Source organism: Jatropha curcas, chromosome 7, assembly GCF_041381405.1.
Source record: "Jatropha curcas cultivar XTBG-Jc1 chromosome 7, XTBG_Jcur_1.0, whole genome shotgun sequence".
In the NCBI taxonomy this organism is placed as follows: Eukaryota; Viridiplantae; Streptophyta; class Magnoliopsida; order Malpighiales; family Euphorbiaceae; genus Jatropha; species Jatropha curcas.
In genome coordinates, this window is record NC_143157.1 from 21,806,985 (window position 1) to 21,827,759 (window position 20,775).

Here is a 20,775-nt window from a genome sequence, read left to right on the forward strand (position 1 = left end):
CTCATGAGTCATCTTTGTCCTTTGTGCGGCTGGACAGTTGAAACGAAAAACTGGGAGGATTTTCATTAACAAGGGCCCAAGCTGAAAGATAGCCCAAAGAATAAAAAAAATGCGTTTGCCGGGAGTCGAACCCGGGTCTATTGCTTGGAAGGCAATTATCCTAACCGTTGGACTACAAACGCCTGTTATGCAGCTGGGCCATAATTTTTCTCTAATAATAAGTTTGGAACCCAATTATATAGATAATATTAAATTATTTATTTCAATGATGCACCGTATATTCTGTATGAGTAAATTAGTGATTTTTCCTTACTAGTTTGAAATACATTAATTGGGAAGAAACATATACATTAGCTAGGAACCAGAACATCTTTTACATGTATATATTATAAAGGACACCCAGGACAAAATACAACACGTGAATTAAATGACAACTCTACCCTTGATCAAACAAGGACAGCAGTTAAACCTTAATCGTAAACTAGTTTAAATTGGCTATGAATAATTTATCTCCATTTTACTCTATTCATAATGTGAAGAGACAAAAAGATCTTTTGATCAAAGCTAAAAACGCCATATCAGATATAACAAAGGTAACACACACAGCACTTTTTTTTATTCGCAAACAAAAAAAAAGTAAGAAATTACTTATTTATAAAAAAATCAGATTGGTGATATTGATTTCTTACTTATAAATATATTTTATTATTAATATTTTAATTAAATTAGAAATCTTAATATTTTCATTTTATTTTAGTTTCTTAATATTAATTAGTAGATTATCTTATTACATAAATAGTTAATTATTTTATATTTATTTAAGTCACTAAAAAATCTTAAAACTGTTCAAATAAAACTATTGATAAAATAATAAAATAATGAATGATAAATTATCATTTTATTATAGATTATGTGTGTATATATATGTTTCAATTCTTATAAAAATTCAACATAAAAAATTTTATTTTTATTATTATTTTACTTCAAAAACTTTTCTCCTTTTATCGTTTTACTTCTCTTCTTAATCTTAAAGATATTATTTTGCTTGCGTCATTATTATTTTTACTTTTACATTTTATTTCAATCATAGAGTTTTATTTTTGCATTCCAAATCAATAATGTTATTTACCATATTCATTCATTTCGTTTACATACAAATTATTATTTTTACAATAAAATATTAAATAAAAAACCTAATGTATTTATCTTTTTTCTCAATAATTTATTGTCATTTTATTATATAATAAAAAAACCAATCAAACATATTTAGAAATAAAAAAAAAAAAAAAAAGGAATCCTACGTTGAAAAATACTAACTAATATGTTATAAGTGTGCGAGCCTTCTGCAACCTAGAGGTCGTTTTAAGGATGAGAGATATCAATCTCTGACTTTGGATCCTCATTGCGTAATGCAATGTGTACGAGACAAACATAAACATAATTCCATATAGTTAGACTTAGACAGACCCATCACCCAGTCTGGAATCAGACCAACCAAGCCGGAAAACACGACCTGGCCCTACAGTTCCGAGCCAGCCCAAAACTATGGGACCACAATTTGCTCTCAGTTTATGCCAGAAAAGAATTGGTCTGGTCCAATTCCAAACCTTCAGCAAAATTCTCTTTTTCAGCTCTTAAAACATTTTTTTTTTGGCATTACTAAGGGTGTCATCCCACCTATATGATTCGATCTTGAGATCACCAGGTGGGATCTAGTGCGCTTTCACTACTAGACTAAGCTAGCTTTAAAGATTTATTAATTACAAAGTAACAAAGTTTCAAATTAAAAAAAAAAAAAAAAACTTTGAAAAAACCAAAATCAGCCTGAGACCTTAATGGACCGGCTCTGAGCTAGGGCCGAGACCCTATCTCAGGTCCCACAGAAAACAAACATGAACCAATGGAGGACAAGAAAAGATGTAATGAGTTTAAAAGTATCATAGAAAACTTCAAGTCAGTCGTGAAATCAGTAAGGGACTGACCTCAGTATATCTTGTACAGGCTTGGCCAAGGTTCCTTCGCAGCTGCTCTCAAGAGTGCTTTTTCAGATCAGCACAAGTACAGACTTAAACTGTTGTCCACAAAAAATAAACTAAACAGCTAAAAATTGGAACTTCCACAACAAAATTTTGATTCTTTATACCACTTGAATGAGAATTTACACCTATATTCTGAAAAAGCACCATATGCTGCCACGGCTAGGCAACTCATGCTGTGAAAATATCAAGTCAATCAAAAGGCTTCTTTATCATTAGTACTGACTCTATAAGTGAACAAAGGCATAAAGTCTCATATTTACAATGGAAAGAAACATTCATGTTAGAATCTACAGGCACCAGGATGCCGTCTCTGAAAATAAATTCCAGTTGAAGACCCAAATGTGAATTTGAGGAGTTACTTCCTTTTGCAGTTACAGATCCATCCATACAGTGGCAACTACATTCCAATGCCATAACTAAAGTATTTCCTGGACTCCTGCAATGACAATTATGCAATTCTGAATGTTCAGATAATATTTCAGGACTTCCAAATCTCAGGTTTTCATCCAATGAATTGCTTATATTTTTAGTCTTATCAACTTTTCTGATGGCTGAAAGAAGATCTACAGAGAATGATGAAACAACATCATGAACATCCTCAGCTGTCCAATAGCTTTTGTTCAATCCCCATTCATGTACAAGGATTTTCTGAATCAGTTCATGGAGGGTGCATAGGCATCCAGAGCAACAACTATAGGAACAAACAATCCCAGAATCAACTGAATGACCGCTAGTTTTGCCTGGAACGAAGTTGATATCTCCAATTTGCACACTACAGCTAGGCTGAGCATCCTCACTTCTAATTCCACCCTCAGCCAGTCCATTAATCTGGCCGCAGGATTCCACGGGATCAGAGATCTTGTCAGAACATGGTCTGCTTGAATTACAGAGACCATCCTTAGAAGGTAGAATGGCTTCTGTGCCCATGAATCCATCAGAATATTTTGAGGACTTATTGTCCAATTCAGTGGCCACTGCAAGATTTTCAGTATTTTTTGGCTTACACTGTCCTAGAGTAGTCATGTTCTGCTCATCCATAACATCATCAATCAAATGGCTATCAGTTGTAGAACTTTGAAGATGCTCATCAGATTTGGTATGACCACTGACGACAATTTGCTGTGCGAGCATATCTTCTGAAGGCACCTCTCTCACCTCAGAACTTGAAGAAGGAAGAAAACCATTGTCTCCTTTATTTGATTCAACACTTTCAGGGATAAATTCCGCAGCACTTCTTTCCAGGCGTTCAGATTTATGGGAGCTTTTATCAGGTATAACCGCCTTGCAGTCCTCACTTTGCACTGAATTATCTAAACAATTTTGATTACCTGGAAATTCTATCGTATTTTGCCCAGCATTTGAAATTGGCATTTGAGTACTGAGTTCTAAACTGAAATGAAATAAAACATAGTTAGTGCACAATGTGCAAAAGAAACGAAGCTACAAGCATATAAAGAATAATAACAAATAGTACCTCTGCAATGCATGCGCCCAGCTATTAACTACATCTTCCAAATATGCAACTTGTGATAATAGACGAACATATTGGTATTTATCTTTCCCAGCCTGAATCTTTTCATTAACTTGTTGAACTAGAAGCTCAAGAACTTTCCTCACCTCAAAGGCAACTTCTCTAAGTGATTTGTACACACCTCTGTATGCTGATAAACCAACAGCAATTAAACCTCTGACCATGCCAAATCTCTCTTTGCTTTTAACATTCCCTGAACAACTAGCAGCAATCACACTATCAATATTACCAGGCCGGATAATGCAAGAATTGAAAGGCCATCCCTTCCAAGGTCCAGCAACATCTGCGCAAGGACCTTCATTGAGTTTTGATGTGACCCAACAAAGTTCAGCAAAATGAGGATATCGAAGAATTTGATAACCAAATGTAGATATAGCTAATAGCAAGCTTGATTTTCCTTTTAAACTTCTATTATTAGGTGGAGGTATAACTTTTGAATGATCACAAGGAAATTCTTCTCTACACTCACTTTCACCAGCTGAGCCATGTCTTTTATTGTGATTATCTGTATCACATCCTTGAATAGAATCACAAAATTTGTACTCTTTGGATGTAATAGTATGAATATGCAATCTTTGATGAACTGACAGAACAAAGAGTTGTATCATATCCCTCAATAACTTCGCTGCAGAAAGACTGACCACTACATCACGGTTGAAATTCCCACCAACATGAACCAAGAATCGGGGTATTGAGTGCTCCAATGGAGTCAGCTGACCACTGTTTGAGATATCATTCTTAAAGAATTGCCTTATTTCATTTGGGAGTTCCTGATATGGAAGTTCTGAAGTAGCCTGACAGCATACAAGGTATGTAAAAAATCATTAGTAGCAGGAAATGATAGACTGGAAGACCATATTACTAGCATAATGTAATGCATCCTTCGCACACACCATAGGTAGTCAATTGTAGATCGATCAATCAATCAATCACATTATACAAAACAATTTTTCAAATGAAGATGACAATTGTGTTACTGTAACAATAAGATTGCTTATAATCCATTTCTCATAATTGTGATTTTATTGTTCAGGTTCTAGTTTTCTTTTGTATTTCAAGTGTTCCGAGCAGCTTTAGATTCCAGTCTTAGTAAACCCCTCCAAGCATACCTAGGAATTTTTTATTCTCCGGTGGTCTCCAAAATCATTTTCTTTTTGATTGAAGAATGTTTAAGTTGTCTAAATTATAGCCTTGGTTTCGCGCTTCCATCCTGCATCAGACAATGTAGATGAAATAGTCGCAATAGTAACCAAATCAAGCCAATCCTCAACATACAACTTGTATGTTGAAATTATTGAATGACTGGACAGAATTGCAGAAACCTTTGCTTAGATATACTAACCTATCCAACAAAGACAATCTTTTATTTAGGCCAAATGGAAGGTGCCAATCTGCTATTCATGTTTCTATGTTTTATTATGCTAAGGTCATTTCAACTATTTTCTATCTTTGATTGCGTTGGGTTTCACACACTACTGAGACTTAAAATTAGGTCTTGTTATTTTGCAACAAGCTTCTTACAGGCTTCATAGATTTTAGGTTCCAATTCCTTATTCCTAAAATATAGGAATCATATGCTATCTAGTAATGCTCATTTTCAACAGTTAGTTCAATATAATCAAACAGTTGTATGAGTATTCAAGGAGGTTCGATGAGCATTACTAGATAGCATGTGATTTTCTAGGATCTTTACCTCTAATCCATTGAACCTTTCCTAAAAGTTGTTTTTAGTGTTCACTGCACAAGGTTTTCTTTCAAGGTAATCAGTTGGCAACTTTGAAACTTTTTGTTCTTGCAATATATCTAGCCCTTCCCAGCCAATTAATTTATCAATCAGACCTGACAGACAGTCAAAAATCGCTGTCAGAAAACTCCAACAATCAGAACTTCCTTCTCCTTGATCTCAACATAACCAACTCTAATCAATACCACAAACCCTTCCCTTTTCAAATTTAGCCCTCATTTTGACGCATAGCTGCCTCAAGATCATGTGTCAGACCCTATTATTCCAGCTACAGAAAGTCATTCTAATGCCCTCAAACATTGATTACAATCAGCCACAATGCAATCACAAAACAAGTATCCCTTTCTCTTTGATAATAAACTCTTTATTTATAAATATGAAGCCCAAATCATGGCAACTTACAAAGGCAGGTTGTTCAAAGCAATCCAACATCACAACATTTTCAGAGGTTGTAGCATCAGAGGTAGAATTCAGACCAAGGAACTGAAAATCAAGGACTAGATAAGCTAGGCTCTCGATAGTTGAGTAATAATCAAATCACAATCCAAATGCCAATTTCCAAATAAACAAATAACACAACAATGACACTGTTGAAAATGAGCTGAGCTGAAGATGGTTTCCCTATCATAATCCAAACTTTTGCGGGTGATGCCGAGTTGAATGTGTAGCATCCTCAAACTAATCTTTTATAATAGCAAAAGATTAAACATGGTTCGTACGTGATATTAAGTTTTAATTTGTCCCAACAGTATTAGCATTAATCAGTGCTCAAGCAGTTTTATTTGGGGGCTATCTAGTTAGATTAGTCATATGTGAGCAACACCTTTAACCATCACGAAAAACATATGGCAGTTATCAACTACAGAATCCACTTACCAGAATTATCAAGGATGTGGATACACATATAGTCTCCACCTGCTCAATAAATGAGCTCCACGCATGTGATGCTCTTAGGATGGTAGTTTGTGACTCTGACACTTCAGATGCTCCGCATTGATCAATAACAGACTTTTTTCCCTCAACATGAATGGGTGTGGAACAAAATTCTGTTTTTTCAGAAAGTTGATGGTCAGTTGAAGAAGCATCACTCTCCTTAATGACTTGCTGGCATGCCTCCACAGCCCATAGATCAATTCTCGGCATGAAAATCATAGATGACTTCAAGCTAGCACATTTCACTGCCAGAGTGACAGATTGATGTGAGGACTCGTACATGCTTTCTCATTCAAGAATATGTAGCAAATTTGTGTTTAAGCTTATGGAGGTCATGTTCCAACAGAAATTGTCAACACCTTCAACGCCATGAAGGCTTTAAAATAATTATATAATAATAACAATAGTAACAGTAATAATAACTTACATATTTGAAACTTATAGCAGTGAGGAACAAATTGTTTATTTATTTCTTTCTTTTGGGCACAAGTAGCAGCAGTTACCCATCAATCTAATTTTCTTAGCATTTATAAATTAATTATATGGCGTTACAATTCCAAAATTACAAGGTCTTCAAACGATACAAAAACAAAACGTTTTCAATTCAACAAATATCAACTCAGATTTCAATAGATACTACAACTCTCTAAGTACGTCTAACCTTAATTGCCAAACCAAAGGGATCCTAAGGTGCAAAGGATGTTATATATGTCGTCAATCGAGATTGACCAAAAAATTTAGTATGAATAAAACTGAAAAGACCTTAACCATATTTGAATAGATAAAAAGAATTCACACCTTGATTGAGAACACAGCAACAGGAAACCAATTCATAAAAATGAAGTAATAAAAAAACTAGAAACCATGAATGTTCGAAGTGGCTTGAGGGGAAGAGAGATGAAAAAGAAGGGCATACTCAGTATCTGTGTAATCCCTTGGACCATATCATCATGCCCTTCCTGTGAAATTGTAGCCAGATCAACCTTTTGAACTTCAACATTCCCGACATAGAAGTGTAGTATGCAAGATGCCAGTTGCTTCTGTCCAGATCTGGGGCCTCCAGCAATCAATACACGGTACCCTGATTTCCTTACTGATGCAAAAGATACAATTCTAGACGTGCTACGGCTCGTGCCCCAATGCTGCATCATTGAAGGTTCAAACATTACTTTATCGTCGTCCTTCTCATCAGCAAAAACATCAGTATCAGCACCAGCACAGCTAGCCTCTCCAATTAATACACCAGCAGATGAAAGCCTTCCCTGCACTTGCTTAGCAATTTCTGCTTCTTCAAGAAAATTATCAACATGGCACCACCACCGATCACTTGGGAGGTTCCTCTTCTTTAAGAAAGAAACTATCACAGTTTTAACCATCAAAGCAGCTTTAAAAAGTGGAGGAGGCAGCCAGAGGCGTTCATCAAGATAGAGGGTAACAAGCAACTTTGATAATGGCTGCAGTAAACAAGGAATGAGGTGACCAGGAAGAGGAGATGAAACCAAATCATAAGCAGCAATACCTGCTTCTCTACGAGAGCAGGGAGGCGGGGCGCATGCTAAAGCCTCTAACCAATCCCCATCTTCCACTTCAAAAGCTGGAAGAGGAATGCGTTTAGTACCAGGAGCTCTCTCTCCAGCAGCAGATAAAATTTCTTGCAAAGGGAAATTCCTCTTCAGTGCAATAATGGCAGCTTGAGTACAGAGAGCTTGTAAATCAGCACCAGCAAAGCCGACAGTTCTTCTTGCAACCCACTGTAGCAAAGATCCTGCAACTGGTTTTGGCCACCTTTGCGTGTGAAGTAAGAGTATGGCAGCCCTGTCTTCAACTGATGGCAGTGGAAAATAGATCTCCCTGTCAAATCGCCCAGGCCTACGTAATGCTGGATCAACAGCCTCAGGTCGGTTTGTTGCACCTATCACCACTACTGAACCTCGGGATTTTAAACCATCCATTAAAGCAAGCAATGTGGAGACAACTGAACTGTGAGTCTGATCTTGCTGCCTCGTTCGAGAAGGTGCCAAACCATCAATCTCATCAAAGAATATTATAGAAGGTTGACATCGCTCAGCAACCTGAAACAAGAGTCTTAGCTGGCGCTCAGCATCGCCAACATACTTTCCCAAGCAGTCTGCACCTTTACGAGCAAAATATGCAATTCTTTTATCCCCACGAGAACATGAACCAATCAATGCCCGTACAACAAGTGTTTTACCTGTTCCAGGATATCCATGCAAAAGAACACCCCTAGGAGGTGTAATCCCTAGATTATTAAAGAACTCGGGATATAACAGTGGTAAAATAACTACTTCCTTCATACATTGTATCACATCCTTAAGTCCAGCAACAGATTCCCATCCCTCAAACAGTTTTGCGCTGTCAGACCCCCCAGAGCCTCCAATATACACTGGTGCAATTCTCAACAAATCTCTGTGAAGCCTCTTGCTCTCACGTTTCAGAAACTCTTCATCCTCCCCACAGTTTTCCAACCATTTTTCTTCAGCTTCAATATCCTTTCGCCAAGCATCATTTGAACGCTTCCTTATTTCCAACCTCATTTTCCTGGCTTTCAATTTCTTTATCCGAATTGCGTACTGATTACCATGAGGTTGGAAGAGATGCCGGTGATCTGTGCATGCTATAAGAAATTTTCGATGATCAAAGATGCAGCTATTAGCTCGGGCACAAGGCTGCAAAAGACAGAAGAAAGAAAGAAAAACAAAATCAAGGTAAATCCTATGATGGCTCTCTTTTGCTCAAACAAAAGATTGTAACAGAAAATTGCATTGCTCAACAAATTTAAATAACAAACCAAGTGGTAAGTTTTTGGACACCGATCAACACGACATCCAATAGTTGCCCCTGGTCTTCCGCAGCGTGTGCATTTTAATGCTCTTCCTCTGCAAAGTGCAGCCCTTACATTTTTTAAGCAACCCAAACCAGCAAAATACACCTGCAGAAAAAGAAAGCACATGGGGATTGAATGAAACAAGATATAATTAAACAGAAAAAACTCTAAGATTCTTCTAGCAAAATAATATGGTAAAAGAGAATATTTATTGCGCAGATATACAAATGAAAGATGTTAAGCATAAACAGTGAAGGTTGTTGCTTACTTCCTAGAAATATGTTTCCATCATAAGGCAAGTCTAGAGATGGTATAATTTTGAGCCCTGATAATCTTTTTGAACAGATAAAATCAGTTAATTCAAGCCAAGAATTATTCATGAAAACCTAGACCAAAAACACAAAGTAAAGCTATTTCATCAAATAAGTTCCACTCTGCATTACATAAAAGACACAGCAGGATCATAAGACAGCAAAGAACTTAACCAATACTGTTAATTTTGTTCCTAAAGAAAAGCTAGCAAATGCTCATGGCATAAAGTTTTTTGATCATCCTGCATTCCAATATCATCTCAAAAGAGTCCAAGAAAGAACTGTAGAAGCAAAGGGGAGAAAGAAAAACATAATAAGACTTGCACTACAATTAAGTAGATTGTTAGTTCCCTGCCTTTCTCTGCCCACGTCCCCCCTTCCGCAACCCTCGAGCACAGGTAAAAGAAAAAAATGAATGAAACTTAAAGCCTCAGTGTTCGTGCTTACTGAACTATTAATTTATGAAAGGGAAGGCAAACTAACAACAAGGAAATAACAGGCCAGGCTAAGGAGGTTTCTTACTGAACTAGCACAGCATCCAATAAATGGTCTCAATTTAAACATATAAGGAAAAAGAATGGGCCCATAATTTCTATAGACACATAATTTTAAGCCAAAACTGCTATATCTTCTTATTGAAAGTTAAAAAGTCTAGAATTTCAATACTGATTTTAATGACAGAGACTTTTGGAGTCCATCTCCGGTTAGTATTTTTATCCATAAACAAAATAAAATGCAAACCTTACCATGTAGTTCGACCTTCACTACAAAATTATAATTTGCCATTATCTCTAACAAGTGCCAAATAAGTTTACTATCACAGGGGGGAAATCAGTCCACAAGTTTCCACAGCTTCTAATCTGATTTACCAAATGTAGTAGTCTACGTATTTTTTTTCAACTGCAAATCAACACATCTTAAATTTTGAATCAATCTTCATAGAGTAAAAATGTAAACTTGAAGCCTATTACCATTTCTTCACCAATCTAGCTCCACAATGTGAATTCAATACACTTCTAATTGTAAATTGCATTGCTAAATCACCAAGTGATCAAGCCCTGCTCTTTTATTGATGGACTACAAAATATTACCACATACATGTTCAAACTGAACAAACAAGTGATCTTGAAAATGACATGTTCGATCCATGCATAACTTCATTCTGAAGATAAAACCTTTAGGAAACACAAGGAAATATTATTAAATGAATCAATTTATTAATACTGATAGCATTCATCCTGAGGAAATCTACACTTTTAACAAAACAAGCTTTGGGATAGTACTGCCAGTATAACATCAAGTGTAAATGTAATTGTCAACATAGATACAAGGAAACACATTTTTTTTTCATAATAACTATTAAATGTTATTCTAAGTAGAATCTCTAAGACTGTTCAAAGAAGACCAAAGGCGTTGAACAGAATAACATCTATGGCACATTGGTGCAGAATCAAGAAATATCTTATAGCAGTACTGCATCAACAATTTTTTTGCTTGGCCATATATCAACAACCTAGTACACGCATCAACACCAACTCTGAGTAGACACACTACTAAATTCTAAAACAAACAATAAACAAGGAAATAATGAAAATTGAAAGCTCAGCACTTCAAATAACGAGTATAAGTAAATATTGACAGTTCACCAAGTGAAGCAGGAGAAATAAATAATAGACAAACAAAATTCAGTTAAAAACCACACCTCTGGGCTCCATACAGCACAGTGTTGATGAACCCAGATTCCAGCAATACCATGTCGGTCATTTATCGGGCCCAATAGGCGACCAAGCCACCCAGGTTCATCACCAAATCCATCCCATACATCATAGTTGGGATCCTCTGAAGCTGATGAACCACTGTATGTCTCATTTTCGCTTTCACCAGCATCTTGCATCAACCTCTTTGGTGGTTTACCATCATTACCACATCCACACAAACCACACCTTCTCCCTTGTTTAATCCGTGGCCTAGCAAGAGTATGCAAATCATGCTTCAATTTGGCAGGCTTCTCATCTTTTTCAACCTCCAAGGGAAATTCATTAACCTCAGCACCTCCTTCCTTAACAGGATCCTTCAACTCTTCCATAGGAGGCCCAATAACTTCAATAACATCTGTTTCATTTTCCACGTCCATCCCATCCTCCAACTCCTTGATTTTGTCATTCTGCTCCACATTATCATTTCCATCAGGGCTTTTCTCCAGCTCCAAGTCAAGCAATTTCTCTTTTTGCTCTGGTTCATTTAACCCTGACGATACAGCATCACCATTCACTGCCTCTCCCTCATTTCCACCGCCCATTGCATCAACTAAAACCGGCATATGCTCATCAGCCTCATTTCCCACTGCCTCCCGGCCATTACCACCACCTATTTCACTATCTAAAACTGTCATACCCTTATTGGGCTCATTCCCCTCCACTTCCATCTCATCCTTTTCACTCTCATTTTTCCCTATTGACTCCTGACCTTCATCTTTCTCACTCACATCTTCATGCCCACTTGTTCCACCCTCGTTCATTTCATTTGGCAAACCATTTACAGCCTTAACCCTCCCCAGCCTCTTAGACCTCACAACCATCAACTTCTCACCATCCAAATCTCCTTTCTTCTGAGCCAATTCACCTCCCACCGTATCCATTTCATCAAAAAGCTTTCTTCTCCCACTTGTCTCACCTCTCTCTCCAGTCGCCACATTCCTACCCCTCGATCTCAAACGCGACCTCCAATTGCCCGGTGTATCCAAATCCTCTAATTTCTCACTCTCCTCTTCCTTCACACTCTTGAAACTACTTCCACCGTTTCTGTTAACACCCGAAGCTACATTCTTACCAATCTTCTTTCTTTTTTTAACCGGAGGAGGTGACACATCGAGCACAACAGGTGCCCGGCGAACTCTTGAGCTCCGGCGAAGGTCCGACTGGGCATCCAGGGCAGGCCCAGACGGGGACCCCCCTCTCCGCTCATTGGATTCACTATGGTTTTGATTATAGACATTTTCGCATATGGCATCAAGTCTTTTGTGCTTCTTTCGAAGCCTACTACCCGTCGAGCTAAAGTCCCTTGGCTTCGGCGAAGAAACCGAAGCCGATTTCAATTGCATGACCTGAGCAATATCACACCTGCAACTGATAACTTTTTCTATAAATTTAATGTACTTTACATAGATCTTCTTGTTTGATCAATTGTGCGTTAGACTACCAAGGAACCAGGGGAAAAATCATTAAGACTGAGACGCAACTCGGTGAAGTTACCGGGTTGGATCAGTCCGGCTCGTGAATGCAATTGCAAATTTGAACTTACAATCGAAACAAACCCTAGACATCCATTTTTGGCTGAGAGCTCTTCATTGGGTTCCGTGATGATTTTGGGAAAATTAAGAAATTTCTCTGCGAAAGAGGAGACTCTAATATCTGATAGACATCACCACGCGCGCGATTAAATTAAGTGACGGCACGCGATTAAACCATCAATGCAACATAAATTTGTTTTATAAGGAATTTGGCGACTGAATTTCAGAAAAGATAAGCATGAAGCTAAATCTCTTTCTCAAAAAAAAAAAAAAAAATGAAGCTAAATCTTTCTCAGTTTCAATAACTTTCATCGGTTTATTATTAATTATTCATTTCCTAATTAAACACAATCCACAATTTTCTAAATCAATCTTTATCATTTTTTAATTAAAAAATGTTTTATTTTATTTAAAGTTTTTATAATCAAAAGCGACATTTGTGCTATTTTTAACACTGAAATTGATTTTAATTTGTAAATAACAAAATTTTTGTTTCCAAATAATTTTAGTTTACTTTTAAATTAGAATTTATGATTTAAATTATAAATGTATGTGCGCCTTGTTGAAAAATCTCTTGGACACAGAGAGTAAAAACAGATAGAGACGGTTTTATGAAAACTTAGGTCATCTTCTGTGAAATTAACTATTGTAAATGAATTTTGATAATCAATTTCATGGATTCACGGAGTAATGTTTCATAATCAATTTCTCTCAAACTCTAAAACAATACATTAGTAAATACAGGATTAGTTTACCTAAACTGAATTCATGGTATATTCATGGATCAAATCAATGAATATAAATTTTGATAGAAAGTAAGTAATTTTGATTAAAAATTACCTAGGTCGGATCCATGGTTCACCTATGTATCAAATAAATGAAAATAAGAAATTTTTATAAATTATTACTATTTTATCATTTTTTTTTCTAATGTATAATTAGAAATACTCCCGTTTTAATAAAAATTTTATTTTTATTAGTTTGGTTCATTGGTGGGATCATGAACCTGATTTAGGTAAGTAAATCCATTTTGACCATCCACTCGTAAAAATGATATATGTGAACAATTTTTTTAAAAAAAATATATATTTATATTGGTTTGGTCTATCGATAGTGCCGTGAACTTTATCTAGATAAGTATAATCCAATAAAAATAATGTTAAACCTAATGAAAAATAAAAATTGTTGCCCAACAAGTGCGAATAGTCTTCTAGAGACTACAATTAACATTATTAGTTGTTTTAAAAGTTTCCTAATATTTTTGTTTGACCAATATGATGTGTGTTATTTATTGCCTAATATCTCAAAATACTCTGAACTTTAGGAGCGTTTATAATTTCACTCTAATGTAACATTTTTATCAATTTTATTTTAATTTTGATCTTTTGTAGCAATAACACCCTCAATTAGGACTAAGGATGAAATTAAAAATAAAAAAAATATTTTCATCCATTTTTAATCATCATGGTGATACTAATAAAAATTAAAAAAAAAAATCTATTAGTTTATCCAATTGACGTTATACTGATTAAATTTTTAATTTTAAAATAAATGAACTAGTTAATAATTTAATGATAATTTTTTATTTCTTAACAAAAAGTTTTCAAATATGGCATAAAAGTTCAATCAATAAAATATAATTTTTCCATTACGTGTTTTGTTTTCATATTATCTATACGATAATAATAAAAATTTCTAATTCTTAATTCTTAATTATTTTAATTGCATATTAAATATCATATTTTTAAAATTATAAATGACTAAATGTGGATATAATTTAATACTCAAATGACATTTAAAATTTTGTTTTTATTATTGTTTTTTTATTTATAACAATAGGACACTATACTTAGAAAAGAATGAATATATTTTTAATATATTATCGCTACAAAAGATCGAAATCAGGGTAAAATTGATAGAAAAATCAAAATAAAGTGAAATTACAAAAATTTGCAAAGTTTAGAGTATTTTAATATATTAAGCTCACTATTTATTAAGTTCAAATATTTTTACAATAAAAATATTGGTCATCAAGTTCAAACGGTAGTGATTTTATTTTTGGTAGGAAAATGAGACAATTAAAGGCTAATTAAAACCATTCCGAATATAGGCAATACCCGAAATATCATGATTAAGCCAAACTATAATTTTCGGAGGGGATTCTTCAAGAACTCGAACACCCAAATCTAAAGAATGTATCGCCTTAGAGAGCTGGTCAGCACACATATCCATCTCCCGGAAAATATGAACAAGCACAAAATGGTTGAATTGAGAAATCAGCCGCTGAATATAAGCAACTAAACAACAAAGTGCAGCCGGAGGAGAAAGAATGCCGTTAAACATTTACTCGACAACTCAAGATTCATTGCTAACTTTTCAATTCATGAATGTTAAGCCCTAATTTATTTTAGTCATTAGCAGTAATTGAATATCTAATAATTACTCAAAATTCACCAAGCACCAAAAATATGAAACACAAATTCAAAAGATAAACCTAAAGGGTTCTAAAAATACTTGTATTGGTGCGGTCTAAGATAGCCTTCATCGGCTCCCTTCGTGGTCGTCTATCAAAAATTTCTTATTAAAGCTTAAAAAACTAATAATGATTAGGATATAATTTTAAAAATATGTATAATTAGCCCAAAATTTTATTATAAAATTTACTTTGGATATATTCAACTTGAAAAAAAAAGTAAACTCTTAAATGTTTAAAATAAAATTTTAATATATATATATATTAAAATAAATAGAAAATTATAAGGTTCTTCTTTTGTTCAGTATTCTATTTTTCTATTTTTAGAAATTTTCTTTATTTTATTGTGTTCTGATTGGACAATTTCAATTTATTTTATTAAAATATTTAATAGTATAATTGATGTTTTTATTTTTTATTATATGCTAATTATATTAAATCTTAAACACCTGGTGAGTAGTAAAGAATTAAGTAAAGAATTACTAATTAAAGGAATGAGAAATACATAAATAAATATATAAATGAAAATATAGATTTTTATAATTAAAATTTAGATAAAAACATTGAATAAAGATATTTAAAGAATTCTTTTTTTATTATATATCCTTTTTTAAATTTCAAATAATCAATTATATTTTTTGAGATTTTAAATACATTTTAAATTGTAAAATATTTTATCATAATAATCATTCAACGAAAGTATAAACAAAAATAAAATTCTAGATGTTCTCTCCTTTTATTTTTATATATTTTTTTTTGAAATTTTTAAAATTTTATTTTATTTTGCAATTTGATTGGAGCTTGAATATATTTTTAAATTTTATTTATAATTATTTTAACTGCTATATAAATTATTATGAGTTTAAAAACTTTAAATTATTTAATTTAATTAATATTTTTAAATTAATTATATTTAGATAATGTAAGTAACACGTGCAGATCAATGACAAATTATTAAAATAACAATACTACATAAGTATAAATAAACATTTCTCATTTATTTTAAAACCCGAAAATTTTTAAAAATAAAAATTCATAAAATATATATGTTGATTAGAGCCTAGACGTAATAATATTGTAATGTGCAACTAGTGATTACGCTTTTCTTTCGATAGTGAATGCACGCGTTGAGAAGAAAGTGGTGCTTATAAGAAGATTTCTTTTTCCCTTTTCCCATTTGTCTCTGAGCAAAAATTGCCGCCAAATATATATATTGTTGGGATTAGATTTCGTTAAGCATAGCATCTTTCTCATCCACGTATATTATTTACTGTACTTAGAATAATAACTATACATTCTCAACTATTCTAAAAAAAAAAAAAAACATACTACAGATCCAAAATGCAAGAAGAAAAATATTCATTACCAACATACGCATAAAAATCAATTATAATTTTTTAACCAATACATATATTTCCTTTTAAGAATCTTTAGATGACATTATTTTATATTAGAATAATTAGGAATGTAAATGAACTGAGTCGGCTCGCGAGTTATTCAAACTCGACTCAAAAAAAGTTAAAAATGGTTTGACTCGAATAGAGCCCGAGTCCAAGCTCGAGCCCAATGGTATTCAGCTCGAAAGCTCGTCGAGCCTTATCAAACTTATAGATATATATATATATATATATTATTTATTTTAGACTTACTAAAGTCTCGAATCTCAAGCCGACCCTGGCAGGTTCGAGTTTGGCTCGGCTCGGCTCGTCTATAGCCCTAAGAATAATGCTGTATATCAATATAGCCGAGCATAATTTAGTAAAACCGACCAGATATTCACTCCCATGTATCAAGATCAACTTAAAGGAGATCTGAAAGTATAATCAACTTTAATTTTAATTTTAATTATTAACGAACCATTAACTTTCTTGTGCTAATTAGCATCTGGTCATAGTTTTCAAATTTGGACTAGTGTACAAATATATAGAATGGAAAGCCACCAAAAAGAAGAATTCGAGTTATTAATATTTTGTTATTTACACAAATTATGCCTCACATAAACAGTTCAGTTGAGAAGAAGCAAGCAGTAACTACCTTATGCGGTTCTTATATAGAAAATTAACATTCCCAGAAACAGGATTCCTCCTAGCAGTAATGGGTATCACAGCGCCATCTGAAAGCATTCGTAGTAGAACTTTCGCTATATTTTTAGTGTCATCGATCCCAAGATGATGACTTCCCTGCATTGGTATTTTCAGCTGCTCCATCATCGTCCTCATTCCTCTGGCCTATCATCCACAAAAAAGCAAAAAACACAGAAAAACAATCACCAACTCTCTAAAAATGGAGGGGCCTCCATCCCAACTCTAACAGAAACTATAATGAAGGCCAAATTAGGAACACAAGAACATAAGAACCCAATGTCCAGCATCCATCAAAACAATGACCAAGGTCTACTTCAAAAAAAGAAAAAGAAGAAAAAGAAAAAGATGAAGCCTGCTGCATAAGCAGGAACCTGGATCTCCTATAGAGAAATCAGCATTGTAGTTTGGTTAGCATCACATTCATGCTCTAAATCTTCAGCATGGTTTGCTCAAGTGTCAACAGCACCTAACCAAAAGTAAGCCCTCAAGAAGTTTTTACTTTAGCTACTGAAACACTAATTTTTAAACTTCGTGATGCCAAATCAAAAGAAAGGATACATGGATGGTATTTTATGAATAAGATCATAACAAAAAAAGACTTGCCTCTTTTCTTGGTTTATAAAAATTTTGATAAACGTCTTTCAGATTGATCCACTCCATAAAGTACGGAGGAAGCTTTATCTTTGACACTTGGCATTGCTGAGGAACCTGTGTTTTCACATCCCAATTTCCACTGATACCAGCACAGCAAAGACATATCAGCAAATTATATGGAAAAATTCTTTAACTCAATTAAGTATTGTGAAGTTAATATAGGCAGAAAACCAGTTCATCCTTTTGAAGCTTTGCAACCTTCAATAGTCATGCTACATAGACGGAGTTTCTAGTTCAATGTTTGAAAATGCACTGGATGACTAGTTTGCATGCACTTTTTGATGGGAGCTAATGCAGAAAAGTTGTCTGAATAAATAACAGTAAACATTGGCATTGCTATTATAGACCCTTTTAGTGTCATATGTCTGAGGGATCTCAGCATGAACGATAATAAAATCAGATGAGTTACATGCTCGTGTTTGTTGATGGGTGTAAGATCTGTGGGGTGAGTGAAAACAAATGAGAGATGTTACCAAAAAGAACCCATTGATTAAGTAGATGCCATGGAGATGGCATCTGGTTTGAGGCAAGTGTTGTAATTAGACATTTCATTCCAAAACCAATTACACTCACCAAGTTACAAATGCTGCTCGATTAAGAAGTCCACCATGTTTCTTGTCCCATAAATGGTGATGGGTCAACCAAGCTTCAAATTCTTGAACAACTTCATTAAATGGGAGAGCTGTGTCATGCCAAACACTGCAAATGCGAATTAGATACCAGAAAATCCCCAAGAACACAGGCAAATACGCAACACAAAGTATAACTATAAATAAATAAATAAAGCCACATTTGGAACAAAATGAATGCATTGCAAATTTATTTTTGCATCTGGAATTGCTTGTAATTTTACTTTTAGCATAACAAGCATGGTACTTATAACTAAGCAAGATACAATATTACTCAATTAACCTAAGAATAAAATACCCTATACTTAATTAAAACAAGTTACCCTCTACTTAATCAACATGCAGTGAAGTACAGTTACAGTTTTAGATGGTGAAAAAAGTCAATTATGTACGAACTAGCTACAGAAAACTGCTGGCTTAACAGCCCATGATATTCACATTCTATCATCAGTCAAGATCACCATTTGAGTTTTCCAAATACAATCAGTTCACAGCTGTCACATATTATGCATTAAATTGTGGGTAAGCACAAGTACAAATCTCAGGAGCAGCTCCAAAATCATCTGAGAGTTTTTCTAACCATTAAATTCTCTGCATAAGTTGATAAGATTCTGTTGACCATCTGTAATATTGTTAAGACAATATTAAGAATGAAATGATTGAAGCATACATAGAGCATACCGATCAACTCCGAACTTGCCATATTTGTTCTCAATATATTCATTTATTCTTTGTTCGCTCATGGCAGAGGGCCTAACAAACCTGTGATAAGTAGCAACAAACTTTAAGAATAAAGAATAAGGCAATCCATCAAGCTGCAAAGATATAAATAACTGCCACTAAGAATCACTATGGATGAAGCAAAATATAAAAATATGATACTCTCCCAATATTATTATCACAATAAAATCTCGCTTCATTAACAGGCAACAAAACAACATAGCAAACAATGCCTGTAACTTGAGCATTCTTAAAGATCAAGTTATGAAGAAATGGAAATTAACCTGTGGAACAAATCTACAACGGCCAATGTTTGTGCATCTATTATTAATATAGGAAACTCAAGAATCTCAACTTTCCCCTCCAAATCAAAGACCAAGAAAAAATCAAAATCTTGAGGGCGCTTGCGTTCAAAGTCAGCAACATTCATCAAGAGGTCCCTAGAGCAATCATGATTAAACGTCTCTAGGTGGGTAGGATCATCCATCTGGATAACATAGTAATTTCTATTAATATAACAATTCAAAAACTAATCATTTCAAAACTTAATTATAAAGCCAACAATACACACACACATACACACACTTGGATTGAAAATCGAAGACTCCAGTAGCACTAAGCCATATCTATCTCATTGGCAGACAACAAAGTTCACATGGAGCCACTAAAACGGGAAAAAGTCATTTATTCGTTAAAACCATGACATAAAAACTAATTAGACGGACCTAAGCAGCAAGTCTTGTTCTGTCCTCACACCCACTAGTGAAAGGAAAAAAAACGACAACGCAAAGCAGTTCGGTGGAATTTAAAGTCCTGAAATTTCTGTGTGAGGACTATCCGCCAGCCGCATAAGCGCATTATTACATTGTAAACACAAAACTAAAGCAAGTATAAAAAGATATACAAGATATACGTAAAGGGCTAAAGGCAGTCAAGAACACATAATAAAAGAAGAGACAATTGATCAAACAGGTTGTATACGATAGTTAAAGCTCCATTGTTGGATAATTTTCGCTTTACCTTGGTGCACTTGCCTTGTGTAAAGTACAAGCACATGGGCCTCCAGCGATAACTAGTATCATCAATACGGGTAGGAATTGAAGAAGGAGAAGAAGAAATTGAATGAGAGAAATTAGCATGAGTTGCATAACTAGCAGTGACATTACCAAATGTGGGGACTGTTTGGCATATGGGTTTCATTTTGAAGATTGGGATCATGCGATATGAAGGACGTTTAAACAGAGGAACCTTAAGGAAAGACATAGCTGATAGCTCGCCTTCTGTTGCTTGAGGTTTTTGAGGTCAAGAGAAGGTTGCGTCTTTTGGATATCGTTTTTTTTTTTTTTTGATAATTTTTGGATATCGTTATTTATTGGTAGAATTGAATCTCAGACATGTTTCTATTCTTTTTAAGCTCGTGTCATACATATTTTTAGTGTTTTAAGTTTTTATTTTGGAGAGACTGTTTAATAAATTTAAACATTAAATTTAATCTACTATATACTAGTATCTAATTAAAATTG

General features: G+C 34.2%; 2 protein-coding genes and 1 non-coding gene across 5 annotated transcripts; all 3 read right to left on the bottom strand.

The window, feature by feature from the left end:
- Positions 1 to 110: 110 nt before the first annotated feature.
- On the bottom strand, positions 111 to 182 carry TRNAG-UCC (transfer RNA glycine (anticodon UCC)). The gene has a single exon. It is a non-coding gene; the product is annotated as a tRNA-Gly (tRNA).
- Positions 183 to 2,114: 1,932 nt separating this feature from the next.
- LOC105637408 (P-loop containing nucleoside triphosphate hydrolases superfamily protein) lies at positions 2,115 to 12,843 on the bottom strand. 2 transcript variants are annotated; one of them, XM_089724118.1, is made up of 6 exons: positions 11,106 to 12,843; positions 9,057 to 9,197; positions 7,164 to 8,934; positions 6,191 to 6,360; positions 3,514 to 4,364; positions 2,115 to 3,429 (listed from the first exon to the last, which is right to left on the bottom strand). In XM_089724118.1, the coding sequence occupies exons 1-6, from the start codon at positions 12,501 to 12,503 to the stop codon at positions 2,229 to 2,231; spliced, it is 5,532 nt and encodes a 1,843-aa protein (XP_089580244.1). In that variant the 5' UTR covers positions 12,504 to 12,843; the 3' UTR covers positions 2,115 to 2,228. The 2 variants fall into 2 exon arrangements, with proteins under 2 accessions (XP_089580244.1, XP_012076250.1); XM_012220860.4 differs by having other exon boundaries at positions 6,191 to 6,492; positions 11,106 to 12,842.
- Positions 12,844 to 17,089: 4,246 nt separating this feature from the next.
- Positions 17,090 to 20,634, bottom strand: LOC105637414 (Polynucleotidyl transferase, ribonuclease H-like superfamily protein). 2 transcript variants are annotated; one of them, XM_089724555.1, is made up of 6 exons: positions 20,273 to 20,634; positions 19,537 to 19,739; positions 19,203 to 19,294; positions 18,477 to 18,585; positions 17,853 to 17,982; positions 17,090 to 17,393 (listed from the first exon to the last, which is right to left on the bottom strand). In XM_089724555.1, exons 1-6 carry the CDS (start codon positions 20,513 to 20,515, stop codon positions 17,196 to 17,198), a joined length of 975 nt encoding a protein of 324 aa, XP_089580681.1. In that variant the 5' UTR covers positions 20,516 to 20,634; the 3' UTR covers positions 17,090 to 17,195. The 2 variants fall into 2 exon arrangements, with proteins under 2 accessions (XP_089580681.1, XP_012076260.1); XM_012220870.4 differs by having other exon boundaries at positions 18,477 to 18,602; positions 19,214 to 19,294; positions 20,273 to 20,631.
- Between the last annotated feature and the right edge of the window lie 141 nt (positions 20,635 to 20,775).